The following is a 23,442-nucleotide window of genomic DNA, read 5'->3' as shown; positions in this document are numbered from 1 at the left end:
TAAGAATACAGGGAAAAAGTCTGTACTAACAAGCAAAAGCAATTTAAAAGCACTTCAATGAAATGCAAGCAGAAATTGAAGTACCTTAGAGCGAATGAATGCATTTAAAGTTCTAGCTAAAATAAAGAGCTCCTTCTCAAGTAAGTTTCTGAAAACTGAAAAGCAATAAGGTTACAAACATTGGAGGTAGGTAGATAAAAGTTTTGCACTCTCCATTTTTAAATGAGAGCATGAATCCCTACTAAGCATGCTTGTAAATGCTTTTTAAAATGATTTAAAAATCCCTGCAGCTTTTTTAGTACAACTGCTTAATACTAAGACCCATAAACTGCTTATTTGAGTAATTCATATTTTTCCAGCTCTACTCTAACTGCACATAGCAATTCTTATCACGTGACAGGAAAAAAAAATCATGCTTTATTCTATTTTCAGTCAGCATATCATTTCAGAGGGACAGACTGAACCATACTCTAAGGATACTGAGATTGCCAGCTAACACTTTTTATACAGAACAGTAACTCAATTATTAATGAAAACCTACTGGAATACTGTGTGCATTGATCTGAAGAACTACAACAGAGTAAGTTAGTACCAACAACAGCAATAATCTTGGTTATTTCAATAATTATTGTTTAGTTACATTCTACATGGTAAGAGTCAGACCCTATGCTAGCTTTGGTGTTTTAAGCTACACAGAATACAAACAATTCCTGCTCCACATTGTTTGTGGCTGAAAGTTTAGCTGAGAAATACTTTTTACCCCAAACCAGATGTTAGGAATTGGAAAGCTGACCAATTCTCGCATGGTCAGCTGTACTTCGGTCATCTGCTCCTGACAGCAATTTAGCTGGGATAGAATGCTATTCTAATTACAAATGTGTAATTCACCTTAACACTAGAATTGAGTGCAAATTCTTTTGCAGCACAGAAAACCATAGTCTATGATTCTATGAAAATACCCCAAGAAATGTGCATGGGTCATTTTCTCTAATTTTACATCAAAACAAGAGCTGATACCAATGAGAAAAAACCATCACTATGCATCTTACACAAACATCAATCTTATGACTGGCAAACCTCCACTTCAGACTTGATGTGGGGGTCCCTGGGTAAGAGTACCATGGTCAGCCTTGTCCAGGTGAACCGCTGTGTCCCCAGTGCTCCCAGGGTGCTGCTGCCTGAACACCAGCCTGGAACACCAGAGCCTCCAGAGGCATCCCCAGATTTTGCCAGTGCTGCCCATCGCTGGAATGAACCACACAAGGGCAGTGCCAACAAGAAATGCTTGTGCATGACCTGCTAATGACTTATAAGATGTGGACCAATAAGCCTGACCCATCCCTGCTCTCTGTAGGTAAGGAAAGTAAGAATTACTTCACATAGGAAGTAGTAACATATACTGAGAAACAGTAAAATTGCAGCAAACAGAAAAGTTCAGCCTACAAAATCAGTCAGAAACCTTAAAAAAATTGCAAGCATTACTATTAATTAATTTTACGTAGAAATATTTCTTCTATGATAGTCCAAAACAAACATTTGTTTTTTGGTACAATAGGTATTGCATTAATTTTCCCCTTTTCTTTCAGTTGACCAAATAATGTCCAAAAAATGAAATATATTTTTAAATTTGCATAGTATGATCAATTTAAGACAAAATAAAATACCCAACTTAATAGCCAAGAAAGTTTGTTTTACAGGACAAATTTCTTGTCGTTAGCACATTATAAGAATACAATGATACAGGAAAGTACTTCAAAGCTACTTCAAACTGCCTTTCATAAAAGCTGAGCACAATTGCAGAGTTCAGTATTACAAATGGGTTACTACCCATACACAAGTAGACAGACAGTTATAACATGGATACAAAAACAACCGCAAACCTCAAAACCTATGTAAGCCCATCTTTCTTTTTTTTAAATTTAAATTTTAAAAAAATTCCATTTTTCTAGAAAGATCTTTTCCTTTTGGAAAATCTCACAAATAGATGATGCTCTGTCAATCAAGATCTTTGTATTACTGACAACAAACACAGAAACAAACCTAGACCTTTAGGTCAAGATTTCTTAGAAATCACAGGAAAGGTGGAAGGAAGACAGCTGTTCTTCATCTACATGGCTCACTGCAAGTCTTTCTAAATACCTGGGCCAGAGCATTAGGGGCACAGCACAATCAGCAGGGAAGGGACAAATATGGTCTGCAGCTGTAAAAGGAACGCCCCTTGCCAATACCTTCCCCCTCAAAAAGCTGATCTAACTACACCAGTCTTCCTTTGAGATAAAATGCACAGAGGGCAAGAACTTGATTTTTTTTTCCTAAAAAACACACTTTCACGTAAAATTTATTATTCAAATATCCTTTATGTTATTCAACAGTCTTCATGTGTTAGCTCAATACCTAAGTAAAATTCAGTATTTTATTCCTTTAGAAACTCTGGAAACAAATACTGGATAATTACGAATATTATTTTTATTACAGCTACTAGCTTTCCAAAGGAATCTCTAATGACTTTTGTTTACAATTAATTATTTAAAGAATGACACTATGAAGCTCAACATAATTTCTAAGTATTGAGCATTAACAGATATCCACTACTACCTAGGGCTCTACTTTTGGATAAGAAATTTTTCATTTTCACACTTATTGATAGACATTTAATTTTCTGTAAAAGAGGATAAGACCAAGGCCATGCACCACTCACCAACATCCACACCGAGAATAAAACACAGGAGAAAAAATAATTTTTTATTTTCAAGTTCCCAATGTTTATTACTATATGCAGTAGGTATAACACCTCACAGGGGCCCATACACTGAGAGGACCTTTCTTCATGCTCCTAAATACCTACTCCTCAAGTACCTGTAATCTGATGTACTGATAATCCATTTCTACTGTGCCAAGTACAGATCAGTATCACATTTAACTTGACTTACAGTCCTTCCTGTGTTTTGTTTATTTGTGTATGGCCCACACTGAAATATTAACTCTTTTGAACTGTCTGAAAATCCTACTGGTTTAAAATATCTGCTTGCATTTACAGCTCAGCATGTTCATAAATTATTACAGTGCCTGTACCTTAAAATTTAATTATCAGAAAAAGGCATGCCACAGTCCAATTAATTGTGGGGGAGGAGATGTCCCACTCAAAGAAGAGGGGCAGAGCACACCTCAACACAGGGACAGAGTGGTCAGTGTGGCTGAAGAGGTCATTTACTCACTGGGGCCTTTCTCCTAGAGCCGTACCAGACAGCAAATGAGAGGCTTTTCGGGAGCTTATCAGGACCTTTATGCTACCACAACCTATCTAGGAAATAGGCACTTGGTCCAAATCCAGGAACAGGGATAGCCTTTATCAATCAGGTAACACAAATCAAAATCAAGGCAGCAGGTAAAGCTACAGCTACAGAGCACTCTGTAATCAGATTCAACAAGGGGAGCACATTACCTGCACCTCTTTTGATAGCCCAACATACTGAGCAGCAACATGAGAATGGAATTCACAAGTTCAGAAGCCGGGCAGTCGGGAGTGGTTTAAACCTAAGGCCTCAGGGCCAGGACACAACAATTTGTGATCCTACAAGTGATTTTAGCAATCAGCAGTGAACCAAGAAGGAGCTCAGCCACGACAAGAGGTCAAGTGGGCAATCAGGCCCTGTTGCTCCTTCTGCTCTAGCAGCACAGTGCTTCCAAGACTGGGTCCACCAGTGAAATACGACCAGAAGGGGACAAAAGGGGATTTGAAAGAGGCACCAGTACATATGTGAGAATGACAGAAAGAGGTATTTGGGGGCAAACTCATTCCATTAAGCAGAGTAAATATAATACTGGATACAGAGACAGATGGCATCCTGATATGGTTAGCAGAAAATTCCCTTTTTTCCTTACATGATTATTTTGGATGTGCTGCAGAAAAGGGAAAAGTGGGGTACTTTCCTCACCACAATAAAATGTAATGGAACAAAGGAATTTAATAACTGCACTCCATTTTCTGAGGAAGAAAAAGAGCAGATATCACTTACAAATAAGTATAAAAACAAAATAGGAGGGAAAAGAAGGAAAAATACAGTTCACTTTAAAACAGCTTTCAAAAGAATCATGATCTGGCTGAAGTGTGACAGACAGATACAATGCTGCACCATCCAAGTCAGGAGGAATTTCTCACTGAGAGGGTTGTCAAGAATGGGAATGGGCTGCTCAGGGACCTGGTGGAGTCACCATCCCCAGAGGTATTCAAGAAACAACTGGACATAGCTCTTAGTGCTATGGTCTAGTTGATATAATGGTGCTTGGTCATAGGCTGGACTCAATCTTGGGCACCTTTTCCCACCTTAATAATTTTATGCCTCTATGAAATATGATACAACCTTCAGAATATCGTCAGCTGAGGCAAAAATTCAGGTACAAAAGAAGTAGTTGTGATGTCAAACAAACAAGAAATATCAATTAAATGGGAAGAGCTATATCAAGATAATATCACAGGACTGTGAGAGATGGGTTGGGGATGCACTAGACATCTCCAGTCAGTGGCCAAGATGGCCATTAAAGAATGCTGCAGATGGACAGGCAAGTGGCCAGATTGAATTCAACTGATTTTCAGGAGCAGAACACCTCAGAATTATATGTACAAGCCAGAACCAAATTAATTTTTCCAGGCAGAAAGAAGTGGACTTGAAGACCTTGACAGAAAGACAAGAAGCAGCTGGATAGAAGTGAAGTGCAACTCTTTGCCATAAACCAAATTAGGGAAGACATCACCATTAGTGCTTTGTATGACCTGGCACTTAATCCCCCACTTGGCTACTATGTGACATCTATTTCTGAGAGAAATGCTCAGCTGTTCTACACTGGCATTGCTGTCTCTAATGGAGTTACATAAGTTTACAGGGTTCAGCAATCCAGTTCTGTACATTTATGTTGCATTGTTCTCAAACAGAGTCATTTCTAAGCAATATATTTATTACCTGTGTGACTGAGACATTTACTTTTGTTAGTTGCACATAAGTTTGCTTTCTGTTCCAAAGTGTAAAATCAGCTTGCAGAATAAGTCAAAATAGAGTTTAATGTAAGTTTCTATCTCATTATGACATCAAAACTATTTTCACAATGACAGGTTTTAATACAACACAAGAATATGTTGAAGAAAGACTGTTATGAAAGAGGGTAAAATTGTTTAGAAACAGCTTCAAAAGTTAGTCAGTATGGGAACAAATTCTAGCAGAAAACAGTTGAAATGTTTTGTAATGGCTCCTTGAAAATCAACCCTTATTTTTAAACTCAACGACTTGTAAATCAAGTAGTTTTAAACACAACCAATTTGTAAATCAAATGGAGTGGTACTAAACCTCAAACTTGCTTAACTGAGAAGGAAAGCTCTATTATACAAATGTTATAAAAATACAACAGTTATTTACAATGCCTCTAAGACTACTTCAGCACTGTGACTTAAAAATTACTTGTTCATCCCAAATTCTCAGCATTGTTTCAGAACTATATTACAGAGAAAACAGAGATGCCATATTTTCATCTGTTCTAATCACCTGCTAGCCATAGTAAGTTGATCCTTTCTTTTTTCAATTTCTGTATTTAGTGTCATCAGATTACACCTTAATGGCCAGTCAAGCCACAGTTAATGAAGTTGGAAATTTTCCCCCGACAATGTCATTCAGAAATTTTTCTCATTCTAAGTATTTTTAGAAGGAAAATATAGTTTCTAATTCACCCATTATTCATTTTCTTAATAAAAAGCAAAGTCATATTACTCTTTGAAAAAGCATCCACAGAAGAAAAACAGCCTTTTGGTGCAAAATATGAGAGATGGCACTGAGGAAGTGAGTTCTCTTCAGTAGGGTCAAATGTCTAAAAGGATGACATTCACTGACATTGAAGCAATGAGAGCCTAAAAGGATGAACAGAATTTGCAATTTTCTGCAAAGTATATTTCTATGATAAATCCATCACACTTAGAGAATCTCAGTTTGGAGTGAAAAAAACCAATCATATAAAAGGGGTAAGATTAGTCAGCTGATTCTATTTATTGTCAGAAAGCAAAGCTTAAGTTTTTCTATTTGGTCTGAAATAAGTATTTTTTTAAAGGCCACTATAAGGAATGTCTAACCCAGTCAAAGCAATTATATTGATATCAATTATAATTTAAGTCTCCCTTTTTTGCTAAACTGGGCTAAATTATACTTCATACAACCACATAATCTGTACTTTCACCTACTGTATTTTCATCAGAAAGAAGCATTTAAGTAGTGTAGTTATCTGTACTACATAGATTAAGTCATAACACTCAAAATAATCCAAATTCTAAAAAATTACTGTCCCATTCCCTTCTAAATCTATCTCCTTGCTTTACTATTCAAGCTAACTTTCATTATAGTTCAATACTATAAACTTGCTTTTAAATTTTAATCCATTTCCCCTTCAAATCCAACCCCCTATTAACTTTCACCATCTGAAGTGTCATATTTTTAAACATTTATTTTTCACTAGATGTTTATAATGAAAACTTGTGTGGTCATTGACTAGTTTTAGATTTTTCAATACATGGCTTAGAAACACATAGCTTTTTAATGACTAAGGGTATGCAAGCTGAGTTGTCCTGCTTTTTAGTAAAACAATTTTTGTAGAAGTACCCACTAATATTGGGAACTGGCTTTAAATATTTAGAATGAAAGGGATTTGTTTTTTCTCTTATTTGACAAGGTGGGGAAGAAAGGAAAGCAGGCATGATAGAGACAGAACAACAACTGCAGAAATGTAAAGTAAAATGAAGCATCTCCATTTCGAAATCTCCTCTAGAGGATATCCAAAGCAATATTTCTGAGTGCCATCACCTGAAAATGTCACAAGTACTTCTGGATAATTGTAAATGAATTTGACACTAAAGAAAGATGATCTCTTTTCCTCTTAGTTTGCTTGTAAAGCTGAAAGCAAGGCATAGTCAGCGTTGTTATCACTCATACACACTATTCATTCTTACTCAAGAGTCCTCAAGTGTTGAGCTGATGAAAGCATTAGCAAAAGGGTTTTTTTGTATTCTCTTTTCAAAAAAAAATAGCAGTATTGTATGACAAGCCAGAGAAAAGGTTTTCCCAGTTTCCTCTTCACCACCGAAACAAAGTTCATTTTTGCACTCTCTCTGCCTGCAAGTCTTGTCCTCTCAATGCCTGATCTATTTTGGGTTTAATTTCCTCAAGACTTTCTATAGACTCTATACAATTTAAGTATCTAGTGGTTCCTCACAGCAGATGAGACCATGCAGATAAGAATACACCACTAGTGGATCAAAGAAGAAATCATCAGTGTTTTGAAAAGCAGACTGGAAAACAAATCCATTGCTTGCTTGTACTTGATTTTCTACTTTCCAGACTTGTTAAAGGAAGGAAAGGCATGGAGCCTTCCAAGCAAATATACAGTTCCACAGGAAAGAAATATTAGTGAAAAACACATACGGCAAGACTCCCAACACAGTATTTTTATCTACGGCATCTCTCCCTCTTCTCCCTCTTCCCTCTTCAAGAAGGCTTTAACTACAAACCACCTCTGGAAGATTTAATGCTAAGTTTCCAGAATAAATAAAGGAAATTCCAACCACAATAATGGAATTTTTAATAACTGCAGAAGTTGAGCTACTTTCCCAGAAAGAAACTACCTTGAAGCAGTTTCTCTTCTTTCCTCTGGAAAAAAAAAATCTAGATTTTACCCAACAAAATAAAATCCATGTTCACTAATTTGACTTTTTTTTTTTTTAACATTATGGAAGCAAAGTCAAAGTAAGCAGAAGGTAGCACAGTCACCTAGTTGAGAGTCCAAGTTTATTTTCAAAGCCAAGCCCAAGATGAATCTAGGACAAGTCTGTAGTGGCCTACTGGGATACTTTCCAGTAACCTACAGGTACCAATCATGCAATGGAAAAAAACCTAATTCCTAGCTGCACCTCAATAGTTACACAATAATGACTATTAGTTTTGGCATGTGACACTCACAACTTACACATTCAACACAGCAGCTGTTATAGAAACACCGTGTATACAGAATCACAGAAAGGCTGAGGTCACAAGACCCATCTGGAGGTTATCTGGTATAACCTAGACCCTGAGCAAAGCAAGGCCAGACTATGCTGGGCCTTGCTCAAGTGGGTTTTGAATGTCTCCAAGGAAGACAACGATGCAACATATGTGGGCAGCCTGTGCCAGAATGCGACCATCCTCACAGTAAAAAAAAAAAAAAGTGTTTTCTTCTGTTTTTGTTTGTGCCTATTGCCTTATGTTTTCATGAGACACCACTAAGAATATGCCTGCTCACTCCTCTTTACTCCTCACCATCTGGTGTACGCACACATTCATAAGATCCCCCTGAGCCTTCCCTTCTCCAGGCTAAACAGTTGCATCTCTCAGCCTCTCCCAGTATGACAGATGGTCCAGTCTCCTCAACACAGCAGCCTTTTGCTGGACTTGCTCCAGTACATCCACGACTCCCTCATATGGGGGAGCCTCCAAACCAGACCCAGCAGTCCAGGTGTAGGGCAGAGGGGAGGGATCACCTCCCTTGACCTGCTGTGACATTCATTCCCACACAGTCCAGTGTGCCATTGACCTTCTCTGCCAGAGGCACACTGCTGGCCCATGTTCAGCCCGTGTCTGCCAGAACCCTGGGGCCTTTACTGCCCGGCTCTTTCCAGCCAGTCGATTCCAACACGTCCCCGCTGCGCTGCCCCAGATAGGCCTTTGCATCAGGTCCCCGTCAGTGCATTCCCCCAGCCTGTCCAGCTCTGAATAGCAGCACACCCATCCGTTTTACAACCCCTTGTCCCACTTTTGTACTGGCCACCAACTTGCTGAGTGTGCATTCTGTCTCATCATGCAGCTCACAACAAAGATGTTAAACACGCCAACCTCTAGGGCACACTGTTAGTGACCAGCCCTCAGCTGGCCTTCATACAACTGACCACAAAGGTGGTCCAGAGGTGCAGCTAGACTTTAGTCTACTTTAATGTCTACTTGTCTAGCACACACTTGGACAAGACTCACAGCCACACAACAAAGAACAGTGGAGATGTAACTGATTTTACATTTCCTTTAAAAAGTCGTACCAAAAAGAAAAAAAGAAAAAAGAAAAGGAGTAAATATATTTCTTCCTCATAGTATCTAATCTACTCAAAGTTTGTGCAGTCCCCTCCACCACAAGTTTTCTAAATCATTCAATAAAGTGGAAAAAAAATTCATATACATAACTAGGAAAATTGTAGTATCTCCATCAGAGACCTACAAGAAAATTGATGCTCTTATAAAAGCATATAATTATACTGCTTTGTCCTAAAGCATCTCTTTTTTCTATTCATCCCAATAAATACAGTAAAAGTAGAATCCTGAACACTCAGCCCAAAAGCTATACTTTCTTATCATGGCTATCCTGTTGAACCAAAACTTCATAAGTGAGATAATCTTCTGGAGAGCTACCCTACTGAATGTTGTTAAAAACTTGTCTCATGCAATTGTAATAAAGGCTTCTACTGTTGTTTCTGCTTGGCAGCTGGAATACAATACTCTTATTTTAAGAGTATTTATATTGTAAATGATTTGCCAGATTTGCCTCTTTCACAATACTTTATTCCACATAAAATGAGAGACATTAACTGCTATTCTTCAAGCAATTCATCATACAGAATTCCGTAGGTTAAGACTGTTCAGAATTTTGCACTTCCAACAAAAGTTCCCCACATCTGATGGGTCAGTCAAATAAGAATCTTCATGAAGACATCAAGTTTTCACTGTGATTAGCTAGCCTAAGAAGAAAATCTGTGATAGCTAATATGATAAAGATGATTAAAGGAACACTAAGAAGTCTTCTTTTTTCAGCATATATTACTTCCTTTATTAAATTCAACAAGTGGTAAATCAGTGGCAGTCTTAAATCAAGGAACACATATGAATCAAACAAGTAGATCTGTGAGAAATGAAAAAAAAAAAAAGCAACCACTGAGCACTTGTGTGCAAGTTCACATTAAATAATTAGCTCAAGGCCTCTGGTGGGTACAGGTCTGTATCACGCACCTGTCAGCATATATATTTTCAGTCTCACACAAACATGCTTAGTTCTGACTACTACTGCAGAAATCTTCCACTTTTTACACAATAAGGGAAACAAAAAATAAGCTAAGTTGGTGGCATATTACAAAATACACGATTAGTTAAGACAAAAATTTAAGAATTAATTATGCAACTCATATACAGAGAACACATTGAGATATCATTCCAAGGCCCATTTTAAGACTATTCTATGTACAATGCAACTGTCAATACACCAGCTGTAATTCAATACAGAAAATTATAACTCACATCTTAACTTGTTAAGAAACAGCATGGAACAATTTAAGGTATTTAACAGTTAACAGCAAATTTGCTTACATTTTCTAATACTTTTTTCAAAGTTGAATTCCAAATTAGCTAGCAAATACCATTTAAGCTTTGAGTTTTTAACATCACTTTTACACACTAAGCACGAGTATCTTCAGCTACTAATTCAACACTGCTTTCATTACAGAGTCAGGAAAGATTCTAATAAAGATGAAAGTTTTTGATATTTAGCTCTGTTCTGTTTCCAGCAGATCCTCCCCCTAATTTTAATCTATACTTTTTGAGAATTTCCATGGCTTTCTACATATAGTTTAAAGTTTAAAGAGACTGCATACAATACAGCTTCCGAAACAAAATCTCTTTCCTGAATGTGTAAGGTTTTTTCATGGTAAGTTCATTAAAAATGAACAAGCTTTATGCATAAAACCAGAGCTATGTATATTTCAGAAATGTCTCATTTTACAGATAAAAAGTTAAACATGTGCTTGTATCTCTTAGTTTTCCAGCATTTTCATTACGTTCTCAGTATACTTCCTGTATTTTGGGCAGTCTTCAATCACAGAACCAGACATAAAAATACTCTAGAACTCAAAGCAAAGTATCCAACTAATTCATTGTGTATCCCAATTCATTATTCATTCAACTGGAAACAACTATTTCCTCCTGTTACAGGCTGCCTTGGGATGTACTTGCAACCACAAATCAATACCCTTGTGCTGGGATAGGTGTGGCAGTACCAACACCAAGTCAAAATCCCTTTTCAGTTCTGGCAACCTCTATCAATCAGGTTATGCCAGAAAAAAACATTTCAAATCCGTAGCATAGTAGCTTCAGACAATTTCCCAAGAATCTTGAGAAACACACTGAAGAAAAAAAAGTATGTATTGACAGATGTACAAATTCCCCAATCTGCCTCCCTACGTGAAAGAACCTCATTTACCCTCGAATCACCTATCTAGAGTATAATTGACACATCTGCTATATGACTGGACCTTCAATTGCTGCAAGGAAAACAGGACAGGCCAAGGGCTATTCTCAAGTTGTGTTTGTCTCAGAGGTGCATTTCCTTTCACACTTATTTCTTAAATATTTGCATATCTGATTTTAGCCTTTCAGGTATATAGATCCCTAGAGATCCTCATTCTACAAAATGATTCCACATACAAACAAAGGAATTTTCTCTCAGCACAGTAATATTAAGCTCAGAATTTCCCAAAACAAGAAGTAGTAACACCTAAATGGAGGAAGAGGGTGAAAATGGTACTCATCTTACAAACCTGGATCACTGTTTTTGATTAAACATCAAAGTAAGGGGTTTTAATAGTATGTTATTTCAATAGGAAATTTCTTCTTATTTTGAGGACTTCTGAACCTAAGATACATTGGGCAACATCCAGAAATAGAAGACATATCTTTAGTGAATTTTATGACAAGACAATTGCATTTCCAGCTTAAGATCCTTATAAGCTAAAAATGCAGTTATTTCAGAATAGAATAAAACCAAATATTTAATCCTTTTTTTGTGGTATATTCTGTAAGTCAGATTTCAAAAATCAAACATAAACCCCTCTTTCAGAGTCCTGACAAAATTAAGAAAATGCTGCTGTTCATTCAAATATTCTCAAACATTACTTAATTTACAGACAGAACTCTGAAAAATACCAGTGCCTGCTTTAATTTTCATTTCTTTGTCCTTTTTGGTTTTTAATTCTGCTAGGTTTCTGGGGAAGACACAGCATGGCACACACTTTCAGAGAAATAATTCACTGCACTTACCTCCATGGTGCTCAGCAGAATCAATGTTATAGCTCGCCACACCGACTACATAAAACATTTGGGAAATTGTAGTTATGTAAGCTGGGCCTCTAACGAGATTTTGCCAGCAGGGAAATGCACTGGTTTGCATAAACCAAGTCAGACTTGGTTGCTGGTGAGGACAAGGTGTGGAGGCAGCCCCACACTCGGTACCACGGAGAGCTGTGGCTGCCGCCCACCCCCATTGCCAAGGGGCAACGTGGGTCAGGAGAAAAATTCAACACAGCCCACAGGCAAAGCGCCTGCCAAGGCTCCTCTTCCCAAGAGGAGAGCCTCACTAGTCTCCCAAGAAACACACATACAGCCTGACACTTCACTAAGTACATACAGATTGTGTTCTTCGATAAAATTAGTGCTTGTAGGTAAACTTAAGACTACTCCCAATAAAAGTGACTGGGTTTTTATGCTTTCAAGACCAGAGAATTGTCTTCATTTCTTTCTAAAGCTTTAATAAAGTTTCCTTTTTTCTTTTAAGAATTCCTCTTCTATATGTGGGAACAGATGAGGCTCAAGATTAGTAGTGAAAGTAGAGTTGAACATAACTTGTGAGCTAGGACTTGAATAAAGGGACCAACTTTATCAAAATTTCATATAGGCCCATAGAGAAGCTGGAGTTTATCATCAGTATGTAAGTTTTTTTAATATTCTAGAGTGAGAAGGTGTGTTACTTCTATCTATGACTTTACCAAGCTAACGTTTTTTTGAAAGCAGGAAATTTAATTTCCCTCAGGACCAGGGAGCATAGATGCATAAGGGAAAAAAAAAAACCAACAAAAAAACCAAAAAAAACCACCCACAGAAACAAAAAACAAACCACAACAAAACCTCATCCCAAAACATTTTAAAATTTCCATTAGAGGTAAATAGTCTATTACACAAACAGCTTTATCAAAAAAAAACCCCACAAAACAAAACAAAAAACTCCAGCAACAAACAACATCCTCCACCCTCCCAACAATCCGGTATTTGAAATCTAGTTTATTGTAAAGTATCAGCTCAGAGCTATGGAAAAGAATGCAAACTAACAGAGGCTAAAGTTGCTTCAGGCTCTTCACTTGTTCAGAACACATCTCCTAAAGCAGTGTCTGCCCAAAGTGATAAGAATTACAATCTCATGCATCAGATATTTGGAGGCAAGACAGAATATACCTAATACACCAAATTGCCATATATACCTTTTCAATCCACAGTGTGGACCCTTCACAGGATGGGAAACACAGCATGGAAATAAAGGAAGACAAGAATGACAGGAATAGAAAGATTGGCCACAGAACACTTCCAGGTCAGCTCAAGGAATATATAAACTGAGCTTTGTGTCCAAGTACAGCCCCAGCATAAAGCAAATGGAAATGTGTGTTTAAAAGAAAAAAGAGAAGGGGTTTTGGGGAAAGGACTGACATATAAGACATATAACTCTAAGTTAACACAATAACGCTACACAATAGATTCAAAGCTAGTGAACAACACAGACAAAATAATAGAATCCAAAATTTCAAATAAATTTCTACCATTCTGTGTCACAACAAAGTATTTTCTTCAATAAATGAGTTATGTTGATAAGACTGGTTAATGTTGAGAAGAAAGGCATGCATAGATTTTCAAGGTGTTTTGTCTTTTTATGTATAAACATACAGTTGATTACTTATTGCAACTAGCTACAATAAACTATATATTAAGTGTGAAACCTACACTTACAATTACACAAAGCAGTTAAATTAAAAAAAAAATCAAGTCCTTTTCCTTAATCCTTATTAAAGAAATAATTTCCCATTATCTTCATTTGTCAAATTTTAAAAGGACAAAGGCGGTCACAGAAGATTACTGCAATACATTTTAGTACAACCTATCCAAACACATCAGCATCCATAATGCAAAATACTAGATCTGAGAAGGCAGTGTCAGATACCCTTTACTAGAAGTTATTACTTTCAGTCACATTGTGAGCAAAAACACTGTTCAAATACAAATCTTTGGATTATAGCACACCTGTTTTATGAACACATTACAATTCAGATTTCTAGAAATTAAATTTTAGGACACTGGATGAAAAAATTACTTTAATCTCATAAAAATTAAAATAGAAAATGAGTACTTCTCATATTCACCTCATACTACTTCTTGCAGCTAAAAGGTTGTCTTTCATTTAATGGCAGCATCTTGAAGGACTTCATGAACTTTTTAACATTAGCTATTTTTAAAAGCTGTCATTTTGATCCGAGTCAAGTGACAACCTCAGCAAAAGGCCCTTCCTCCTCCTCCCAGCCTTCTAGATTCAGTTAGAAGAGCCTGGCTGAGGAAACAGAACCAGGTAATATGCATTAAGTAGGACAAGATGGTGAATAGCTTCAGACTGTTTTGTTTCTCTGGTTATTTTTGGAATGTAATGCCTTTGGTTACTGGTATGACATCAGTCATTAGAAGAATACACAGATGCCTGGCTTACTACTGCCTAACTTGTATCAGCCAAGAGACATATACATCTGATTTCATAATATTATGTTGAGATTTGCTGGGTTTATTTAGCAACAAGCCTGCACACAACTAGAAAAAGTTAGTGACTATTTTAAGGTAATGCCCTCCTCCATTTTACAGGTCAAAGGAGAATGAAGCTTCAATGGAGAATTGGAAGGGTGAAAAACAGTAGTGTCACTGACAAAATTACTGGTTTTATTAAAGCCAAAGCCTGAGTTCAAAGGATGAGATACTGAAATTAATTAAGTGCTTAGAAACTACTCAGGGCTAGAAGTCACTGCACCAAAACAATGACTTATGACAAATAACACTTCTATGCATGTAGTACATCTAACTCTACACCTAGACATACACCTTTAATTGTACTTCTAGACATTAAAAACTAAAGTATGTGTAACCAAGAGGTTGCATGACAATACAGTACTATACAAACAGTACGCAAAGCAATGCTATTGCCAAATACACTTCTGTGCTTGAAGAATGCACAAAAACACAATGTTTAATATTAAATTGCAATCTGTCTTCTTCTAAAGGAGTGTTCAGTCTGTCAATTTGAAACAAGTTCTTTGCGCGTGATATTTCCAATACCAACAACACCACCAAAAAAGCGACACCAAAAAACCCACCAGACTGTTCTGCTGATACATTTTTGTAAGACTGCCAAACCAAAACTCCTTACAGGATTGAGTACTTCAGAGTGCTGTGCTCATACTAATTTGCAAGTGTATGAAATAATTTAACTATAAATACCTTGTACAGTTACAGAGTTCAACTACTCATTTCCTTTGTCAAATACACATAAAGGACTCTCCAGTTTACAACTTCTACATCTGAAGGAAAGCATTTCAGTATTGCATTTTTAACTCTGAACAGGCACTTCCATGTAAAAAGAAAACTGCAAAAGCCTTCTTCCATAAAGCAGTACTCAGCTGAAAACAGTAACAACAACAAAACCTTAAATCAATATATATTCAAAATATGTCTTAATTTTTTTTCATAAGGTTTATATTGCCCTATATAAAAGCAGCTAAACATTGGCAGATTTTAAACTTCCCGGGTGTTGCAATATCAGGTTTAGTTTGTGTCCTGAATGTTCTTCCTTCTCTAGTTTTTAAATGTTGAGATGTTGTTAACATTGACGTTAGTAGTAAAATCCACGTCTTTCCAGCTTTTCTTTAAATATCCTTAAAGTGTTGATGTATGGGATTTAACAGCTGAAGTACAGATCAGAGCAATAATATCTCACAGTCTTCCAGCTCTTTGTAACTCTATATTACTTAATTTTGGCAGTGAATACTAAACAAGAAGATGCATATAGAATCTTCAGGATCTTTTCCAACCTCATGATTCTTAAGATCATCAAGTCCAGCTGTAAACCTAACACTTGCAAGTTTACCACTAAACTATACCCCCAGCTGCCATTTATCGTCTCCCCCAGTTTACTTATTTATCAATTAATTTTTATTATTGTTTTAGATGTTCATAAAATGAGGAGAAAAAAAAAATCTCCAAGAAGCTGATATATCCACAAGAGGCATTTTAGACTAGTAACATATGTGAATGTGTGATCAGACAGTTTTGCAACACCACACTTTCAACTACACACACATACAGGAAACATCTTTAGAACATCGAGTTATCAGCAGCCTCAGAAGAACTCTGAGTTACCAATCAACCATTAAAACTATGTGGGTGGAGAGCAAAGGAATTAATTTGAGTATATTTCTTTTTTATATTCAAAATATTTCATTCCTGTCCTCCTTCTTTCTTCTTGATGTCTTGTGATAAAAGACTGTGAAGTCATTGACCCAATTCCCACATCACAACACTGAGCTCTGAAATACACCCACATCAGGTCAACATAGAATCCCTGCAGTCTCACCTTACAGGTTTGCAATGATAATGAAGGGAAGAACCATTTGAGAGCTATATGATCCTTATTAATCACCAAATTCCATAATTTTTGTCCTACAAAACGTGGATGGTAAGAAAGATCTCTTCAGGTCTAAATTACAAGCCACAGCTGCTTTAAAGCAATTTATAGTACATCAACCAGAAAGCATTCAGACAAAGAAAATAACGGATGATTTTACTGAAGTTCTGAAGAAGATATTGAGACCCTGAAAGCTCTACTGACTTCTTCTGAACTATATCAGATGTTATGAAAAACATGATATTTTTACCCAGTTCCACCTTTCTGCTTATACTATCATGGGTACAGAGAACTTCTCTGTGAATATCCCTTGCTAAGATCATAATTACTATGGAATAAGGACAGAGTTGGAATATGACACAGAAAGAGTCTGACAAGGAAGATGGATAAACTACCCTAGCATGATTTAAAAAAGGAAAAACTTTAAGATAAACAATATTTCTGGAGCAAGTTTCTCATTTCCTACCTGAGAAGTCTCTCCCTTCTGAGAGGACTTATTTCAGCTATCTTTGGAATAATTAACACAAAACAAAGTTAAATATCTCCAGAGAAACGTAAATTAATTGAATATCTAATATTAAATTTTCATATCTTTTAGCCCTTGCTACTATTTTTAATGTAGTAACATAATATTTGCTCACACATTACCAGTTAGAATAATATGGAAAATGCTGACATCAAAATACATACTTAAATCACACCCGCCTCAAAATTTCAGTTCTTTTCATGCAATCCTGGAACTGTTACAAATACTGGCCTACTGCCAGTGTTAACACACATTGGAGAGATGACATAAGGCTGCTTAAAAAGCTAAGTCCCAAGTTTTTACAAAACTGTTAATGGCATCAACTACAACATGATGACAGCTAACATCAAAACAGTTCTACAGGGATTTTTAAATTCTCATGTCTTCCCTGGTTTTAAAGGCTCTTTTTTTAAAGTTTTTGTATAATTTTATGCACAATGAACCTTCTGCAAGAGGTTTAGTTGTTTTGTTTCCTGAGGCAGAATACTTCCAAATAAAAACTGACAAAGTTTCACTGGAAACATTTTGTTAAGAATCATTTATATAAGTGAAACCTTACAGCTCTTACTTGCATAAAACTGCATTCTGTGACTGCTGAGGAAGACCTTTAACCATCCCAGAAAATGAGTACATACAACAAAAACCATAAGCATCTGAATTAAAAATCATCAAATTTGCACTTCAGTCTTTGAAATAAATTTACTATCTACATCCCCTAGAAACTGACTGGATTGACAACATTAATGCCTATTGTCTAAGTACTTCTCTCTAACATAGGAAAAATCAAAGATTTTCTTTCCCAAATATAAGCAAGAAGCTGTTGGAAGAATTGAGAACAGAAGTCAGGTCTCAGGAATCTTGGATTCTAGTTTCTTGTTTACTCAAGGATGATGTGCCTTGGTTAACTTTGTTACCATCATCTTTGAACTGATTTTTCTGGAACCCTTCCAAAACGGAACCATCAAGTTCTAAGTATGTACCAAGGAAAAACATTAATAAATAGAAACTGTATAAAACATTAAATAGACAAAAATGCTAACTGTAGCGTAGAGATCATCTTCATGGCATGTACAGACTCTTCTTCCAGAATCACACAATAGTTTAAGGTTGGAAAGGACCATAAACTGTCAGCCAATTCCAACCCCCCTTCCACACCTTCCACAACACCTCTGTGTTCAAAACCCCATCCAGCCTGGCCTCAAACATTTCCAGGGATGGGGCATCCACAGCTTCTCTAGGCAACCTGTTCTAGTGCCTCATCACCCTCTCAGTAAAGAACTTCTTCCTCACATCTAATCCAAATCTATCCTCTTTCAGTTTAAAGCCAATCCCCCTTGTCTTATCGCTACAGGACCTTATCAAAAGTCCCTCCCCAGCTCTCTTGCAGGCTCCCTTCAGGTACTGGAAGGCTGCTCTGAGGCCTCCACACCACCTTCTCTTCTCCAGGCTGAGCAAGCCCAGCCCTCCCAGCCTGTCTTCATAGGAGAGGTGCTCCAGTCCTCTGATCATCTTTGTGGCCTCCTCTGGACTCTCTCCATGGCCTTCTGATCCTCTCCCAAGCCCTCCTCTGGACTTGCTCCAGCAGCTCCATGTCTTTTGTGCGCTGGGGGCCCCAGAGCTGGACACAGCACCCAGGTGGGGTCTCAGGAGAATAAAGTAGAGGGGGAGAATCAGTTTCCCTGACCTGGTGGTCACATTCCCTTGGTGCAGCCCTGGATACTGGGGTGCTTTTGTGCAAGAGCACATTGCCAGGTTGTATTTTCTCATCCACCAACACTACCCAGTGCTTCTTTCCCATCAGATCTGCTGCAGTTAATATAAAATTTCTGCAACAAATATCATACAACCAAACCAATAATGAGAGTCTCTTTTTATAGTCCCAGCACAAATCATGCAGCTATTATGTAGGAGTCACAGATTTATGTTGATGTCACAAAACTTTCACAACAGACTTTACCAACACACTTAGGATATGGATTTCTCAATCAGAAACACCCAAGCTACAAACTACATCACAAAGAAAGAAAGAAAGAGAAAAAAAAAGCAAAACAACAACAACAAAAAAATCAACACCCCAACAAATCCAAATGAGAAACAAGCCTCCTGAACTCTTGTGGAAATTGTGAAAACTAACACCATTTTCTCCTATCGATATAAGCATGGCAACACCTTGCTTTTTTTTCTAAATCCAGTTGTCTTATGCAAACTAATTAAATATATATGTATATTTTCATCTGCAGCAGGCATAATTCAACACTGCATTAGCATTCCTGCATGCAGTAGTACAAACACATATATGCAATCTCATAATCACAGTTTATTTCTTGTTGGCTTTAATCTTTGTGTCAGATGCTACTTTATCCCAAACTGGTACACAGATCTCGCAGAATGCCTGAGAATAAGGAGCTTATACTGAAGAGGAAGACCTAAAATTGCTTCAGTTACAGTCTACTGCAGTCTTCGAACATGACATGAAGTATCATCTTGGTTATTTTAGACCTGCATTTCTAACCACTTGTTTTACCTTCCCCTGCGAATTAAGCATAATAAAGTTAAATCAAGTAAGTCTTTCTCTCCTACCCAAAAGTAAAAATATAGTTAAGCACTTAAGAAGTGCTTTGCTCAGTGAACCGGATTCATACCTTATTTTGCCTCACTCCGAATTACTGATTAATTCTGGTTATTAAACAAATTTCACCTTTTAATTGTGTTCCTGTATTGTTTTGGCTAAAACATCAGATTCCCTTAAGTAATGCGAAAACATAACTGAGGAATCCTAGTTTTGGAATTTTACATTTAATTCATGAGTGACCCTCATCCTCTGTGGGGAAAGCATTTTCTTCTACTCCTACTCCAGGCTCATAATACAAACTATACAAAAGTAATATGGAGTCACAAATTAAAGTAATATGTATGGAGTCACACTTCTTTTGTCAGAAGACAGAAGCTGTCTGGATAACTTCACTGAGTGTACTCCTTGGATAATGAGCATTTGGATCTTTTACCACACTATATTGGTGGGTTTGTTTTAATCTGCTTGAGTGTCTTCTGCTCTAAAGCCACACGGAGAATTATTATATCTTCAAGGCACTCTTAGAGAAGAGTTAGAACAAACAGTTGAAAGACATGCAAGAAGTACCTATATATGACACTAAACAACTTGAGAAGCACAATTAAGAAGTGGTACTCATACCAATAAATTTCTGGATTACTGAAGAGGAATTTTATGCACATATGCTAGTTAGCCTTTGACAAAGCTAGAACAGCAGAATTTGGTCAAAAGACCTAAACAGATATATCCTCAAATCTTTTTTGCAACACCTTACTTCAAGGATTCTTCTGCAAAGTGAAGTTAATTTTCTCTGACAAATAAGTCTCACTTAGGAAAACTAAGTTTATTACATTTATATTTTTCCCCTGTCGCTTGAGTCATTTCCCAAGGACTGATTTCTGCAGCCAGCTATCAAAACAGGCTTCAGATTCTAGATCAGATTAGAAAGTTTAGATCATACTTTACCCAGAAGTTTCTATAATTCTTTTAAGCCTCCCTTCCTGAAAGGTCAGCTAGATCAACAGAAATGTAGGACCTGAGCCCTCTAGCTACAAAACTGTCAAAATGTGCACCTCTACTTTGATGAAATACATCTTATACAATACCTTTAATCTTAATCCTCATCTTAAAAGTCTTAATTTTATTGTTGCAATAGGTGCAAGAGAAGTATTTTTATATACACCTTGCTTTACACTTAAAAGCACTATTATTCACTCCAGAACTTCACCCAGTGAAGATCAGCTGATTTCCCAAGCTTTCTCCCTAAAACTTGAAAACAGAACACAACATGCAAACTACAACACCACCAGAATCTGCAAGTCATTGGGACTTGCACATACAAGACTCCAGCCCTGCAAAAGCCTAATTCACTTGTAAACTCCTTGTATGAGCACATAGTTTGCAATTATTTGAAATACACAACAGAAAACAACTCACAGATTTTATTTACACTATTCTGAAGTCTTTGTCAGGACAGACTTGCATACAATACACAGAATCTTAGATGAACTTTATTGTGGATCATAAAAAAAAAATTGAAAAAAAAATTACTTTTACTGTCTTTGCATTTTCCAGTACAGAAGTTCAAAATATTTCAGCACCATGCATTTAAATCCATAATTAACTCACATCCACCTCAAGATATCTGATGCATAGTAAGTGAGAGTATACATGGCACATGCTCAGTGATGTGGAACTCGTGGGTCACACACAAATGACTTCACATCAGAAGTGGAATGCTGCTTCTGAAATAAACTATAAACTGCTGGGCAATTTCCTAGAGAAAGTGAGGGAAATATACCAAAGGCATACACACAGATATAAATTCTTCTTTGAAAGTATTACTTTACACATGCACCTAGGCCTTAAGGTAAGCCTAAAACCCATTTAGGGTCTCCAGGTGCTTTTTACACCTTTTAGGGAGCACAAAGCTGTAGTAATATCTTTAAGGCTTTACTTCATTATTTATATGCACATGGAGAAAAAGCAAAGAGATCCTTCAACTTATTTTTTCTCTTTATGGAATTAAGAGTTCCACTGGTGTTAACATCAAAAGAAATTGAACTTTGAATTCAAGGACAAGATACCCCTCAGTTATCAGCTTTCCAACACATTAAGGTGCACAGTGTGCCACAATAAATACTATTTTTAACTGGTCAATGGTGCATCAACTGTACATAAATGTGAACTGCCTCCACTGTGAGCCTGCCAGCAGTCTTCATTCTCTTCACTCTTAGTTCCAACGAAATGTCATCTTCATCCATTTTAGCATACATGTAAAGAACACTGGCAGTTCCCACAGCGCTTTAAAATTACCTTTAAACGTTTTAGCAATTCGATTCTGGACAAAAATTACTTCTTCTGCTTTAATAGAGAGAGTCTGCCTCTCATTTCCTAACTAATGCCATTTGCCTACAGCTTGAGCATCACACAAGAGAGATTACAGTACCTAAACACTGTTTTAAGTTATTCTAACTAAATCACATCTGAAACATTGGGCCTACCTGCCTTATCAATAGGCTTTAAAAACACCTCCTAGCTTGACTCCAGCCTCTCACAAAGATACAATGTATTCTCTAGGCTGGGGATGACATAATGAAAACCGTTCAATCAGCAACAGCAGACCAGAAATTTTCTCACACTTCACCGTCACCCTCTAAGGCGTTTAAGCTATTACCAGACACCTTAAATAACAGCACTTCAGCAAAGGAAAGGCAAGCATCACTTGAATTTCCCCATTTAAAGAGACTTCCGAGTCTCAAGGGCTTATAACAGCGCTAGAAGAGAAGCCACAATTTCCGCAGAATAAATAACCAGCGCCAGCCCCGCAGTCGGGGATCCGCTCCCGCACACGGGGATACCTGGCTGTGCCAGGCGGGGTTCGGGCACCCCGAAGCGGGGCCGGTACTGCGGCAGCTCCGGTGCGCGGCTCCTCTCCAGCCCCGGCTCCCGGGGCTCTCCCCGCGGGACCGCGGCGCGCTCCTGCCCGCGGGGCCGGGGGATGCTCCGGGCACCCACGGCGCTCCAGGCTCGGCCTCGGGCTACAAACCCGGCCGCATCCCACCCGCATTTGCCATCAGCCCCCCATCACCTCTCCAGGCCCATCGCCGCCCGCATGAGGGCAAGGAGCGAAAGGAGACAGAGCGGAGGAGGAAGACACCCGAGGCGGCGAAGGAGCCGGCGCGCCTCCCTCACCTTCGTCAGCTGGGCGATCTTCTTGCTCATTTTGAAGTGCAGGTCCGCGCTCTGCTCGGCGCCCAGCCCCGCCTGTGCCGAGCCCGAGCCGAGTTTCCCCGCGCCGGGCGCGGAGCCGCCGCCGTAGCTGTGCTGCGGCTGCTGCCAGCCCATGCCCGGGGTCGCCATCTTCACCGCCCGGCTCCCGCCGCCGCTCGGGCTCCTGCCTGCCTCACCGAGGACCGTGCCCGGCGCCCCGGCCGCGATTCGCTGCCCGAGACGGCTCCTCCCGCCCCGGGCGCTTCACTCGGCCACCGCCCCCGCCGGGCTGCGGCGTCAAAGCTCTCGGGGACGCTGCGCGAAGGGGCGCTCGCCTTTCCTCTCCGCTCCTGCTCGCGTCCCCGGGCGGGGGAGGCCGCTCGGGTGGGCCGCGGGCGCGGTGCGGCTGCCAGGGCCGCCCCCGCGCTGTTTACGCCGCGCGCCCCCGCGTCACTCGCCGGCCCCGCCCGCCCGCGGCCGCGCGCGGCCGCGCGCGCCGCCCAGCGAGGGGGACGCGCACCCGGCTCCCCCTTCCCGCTCCCCCTCCCGGGAACCGAGCAGGGAGCAGGGAGCC

The 23,442-nt window shown here is 38.6% G+C and overlaps 1 protein-coding gene across 7 annotated transcripts in view; it reads right to left on the bottom strand.

Moving 5' to 3' along the window:
* The window catches only part of FAM184A (family with sequence similarity 184 member A), a 74,085-nt gene extending 51,061 nt beyond the window's left edge, over nt 1-23,024 (bottom strand). For all 7 annotated transcript variants that reach the window (XM_054279326.1, XM_054279328.1, XM_054279329.1 and 4 more), the window contains exon 1: nt 22,851-23,024. In XM_054279326.1, coding sequence (XP_054135301.1) covers nt 22,851-23,018 — 168 coding nt within the window. In that variant the 5' untranslated portion in view covers nt 23,019-23,024. The remainder of the gene's footprint in view (nt 1-22,850) is intronic.
* Between the last annotated feature and the right edge of the window lie 418 nt (nt 23,025-23,442).

Source organism: Melozone crissalis, unplaced genomic scaffold, assembly GCF_028551555.1.
Source record: "Melozone crissalis strain CALT ecotype California unplaced genomic scaffold, PUWL_Pcris_2 ptg000027l_1, whole genome shotgun sequence".
In the NCBI taxonomy this organism is placed as follows: Eukaryota; Metazoa; Chordata; class Aves; order Passeriformes; family Passerellidae; genus Melozone; species Melozone crissalis.
The sequence above is the reverse complement of the archived record's forward strand: the minus strand, read 5'-3'. Positions and strand labels throughout refer to the sequence as shown.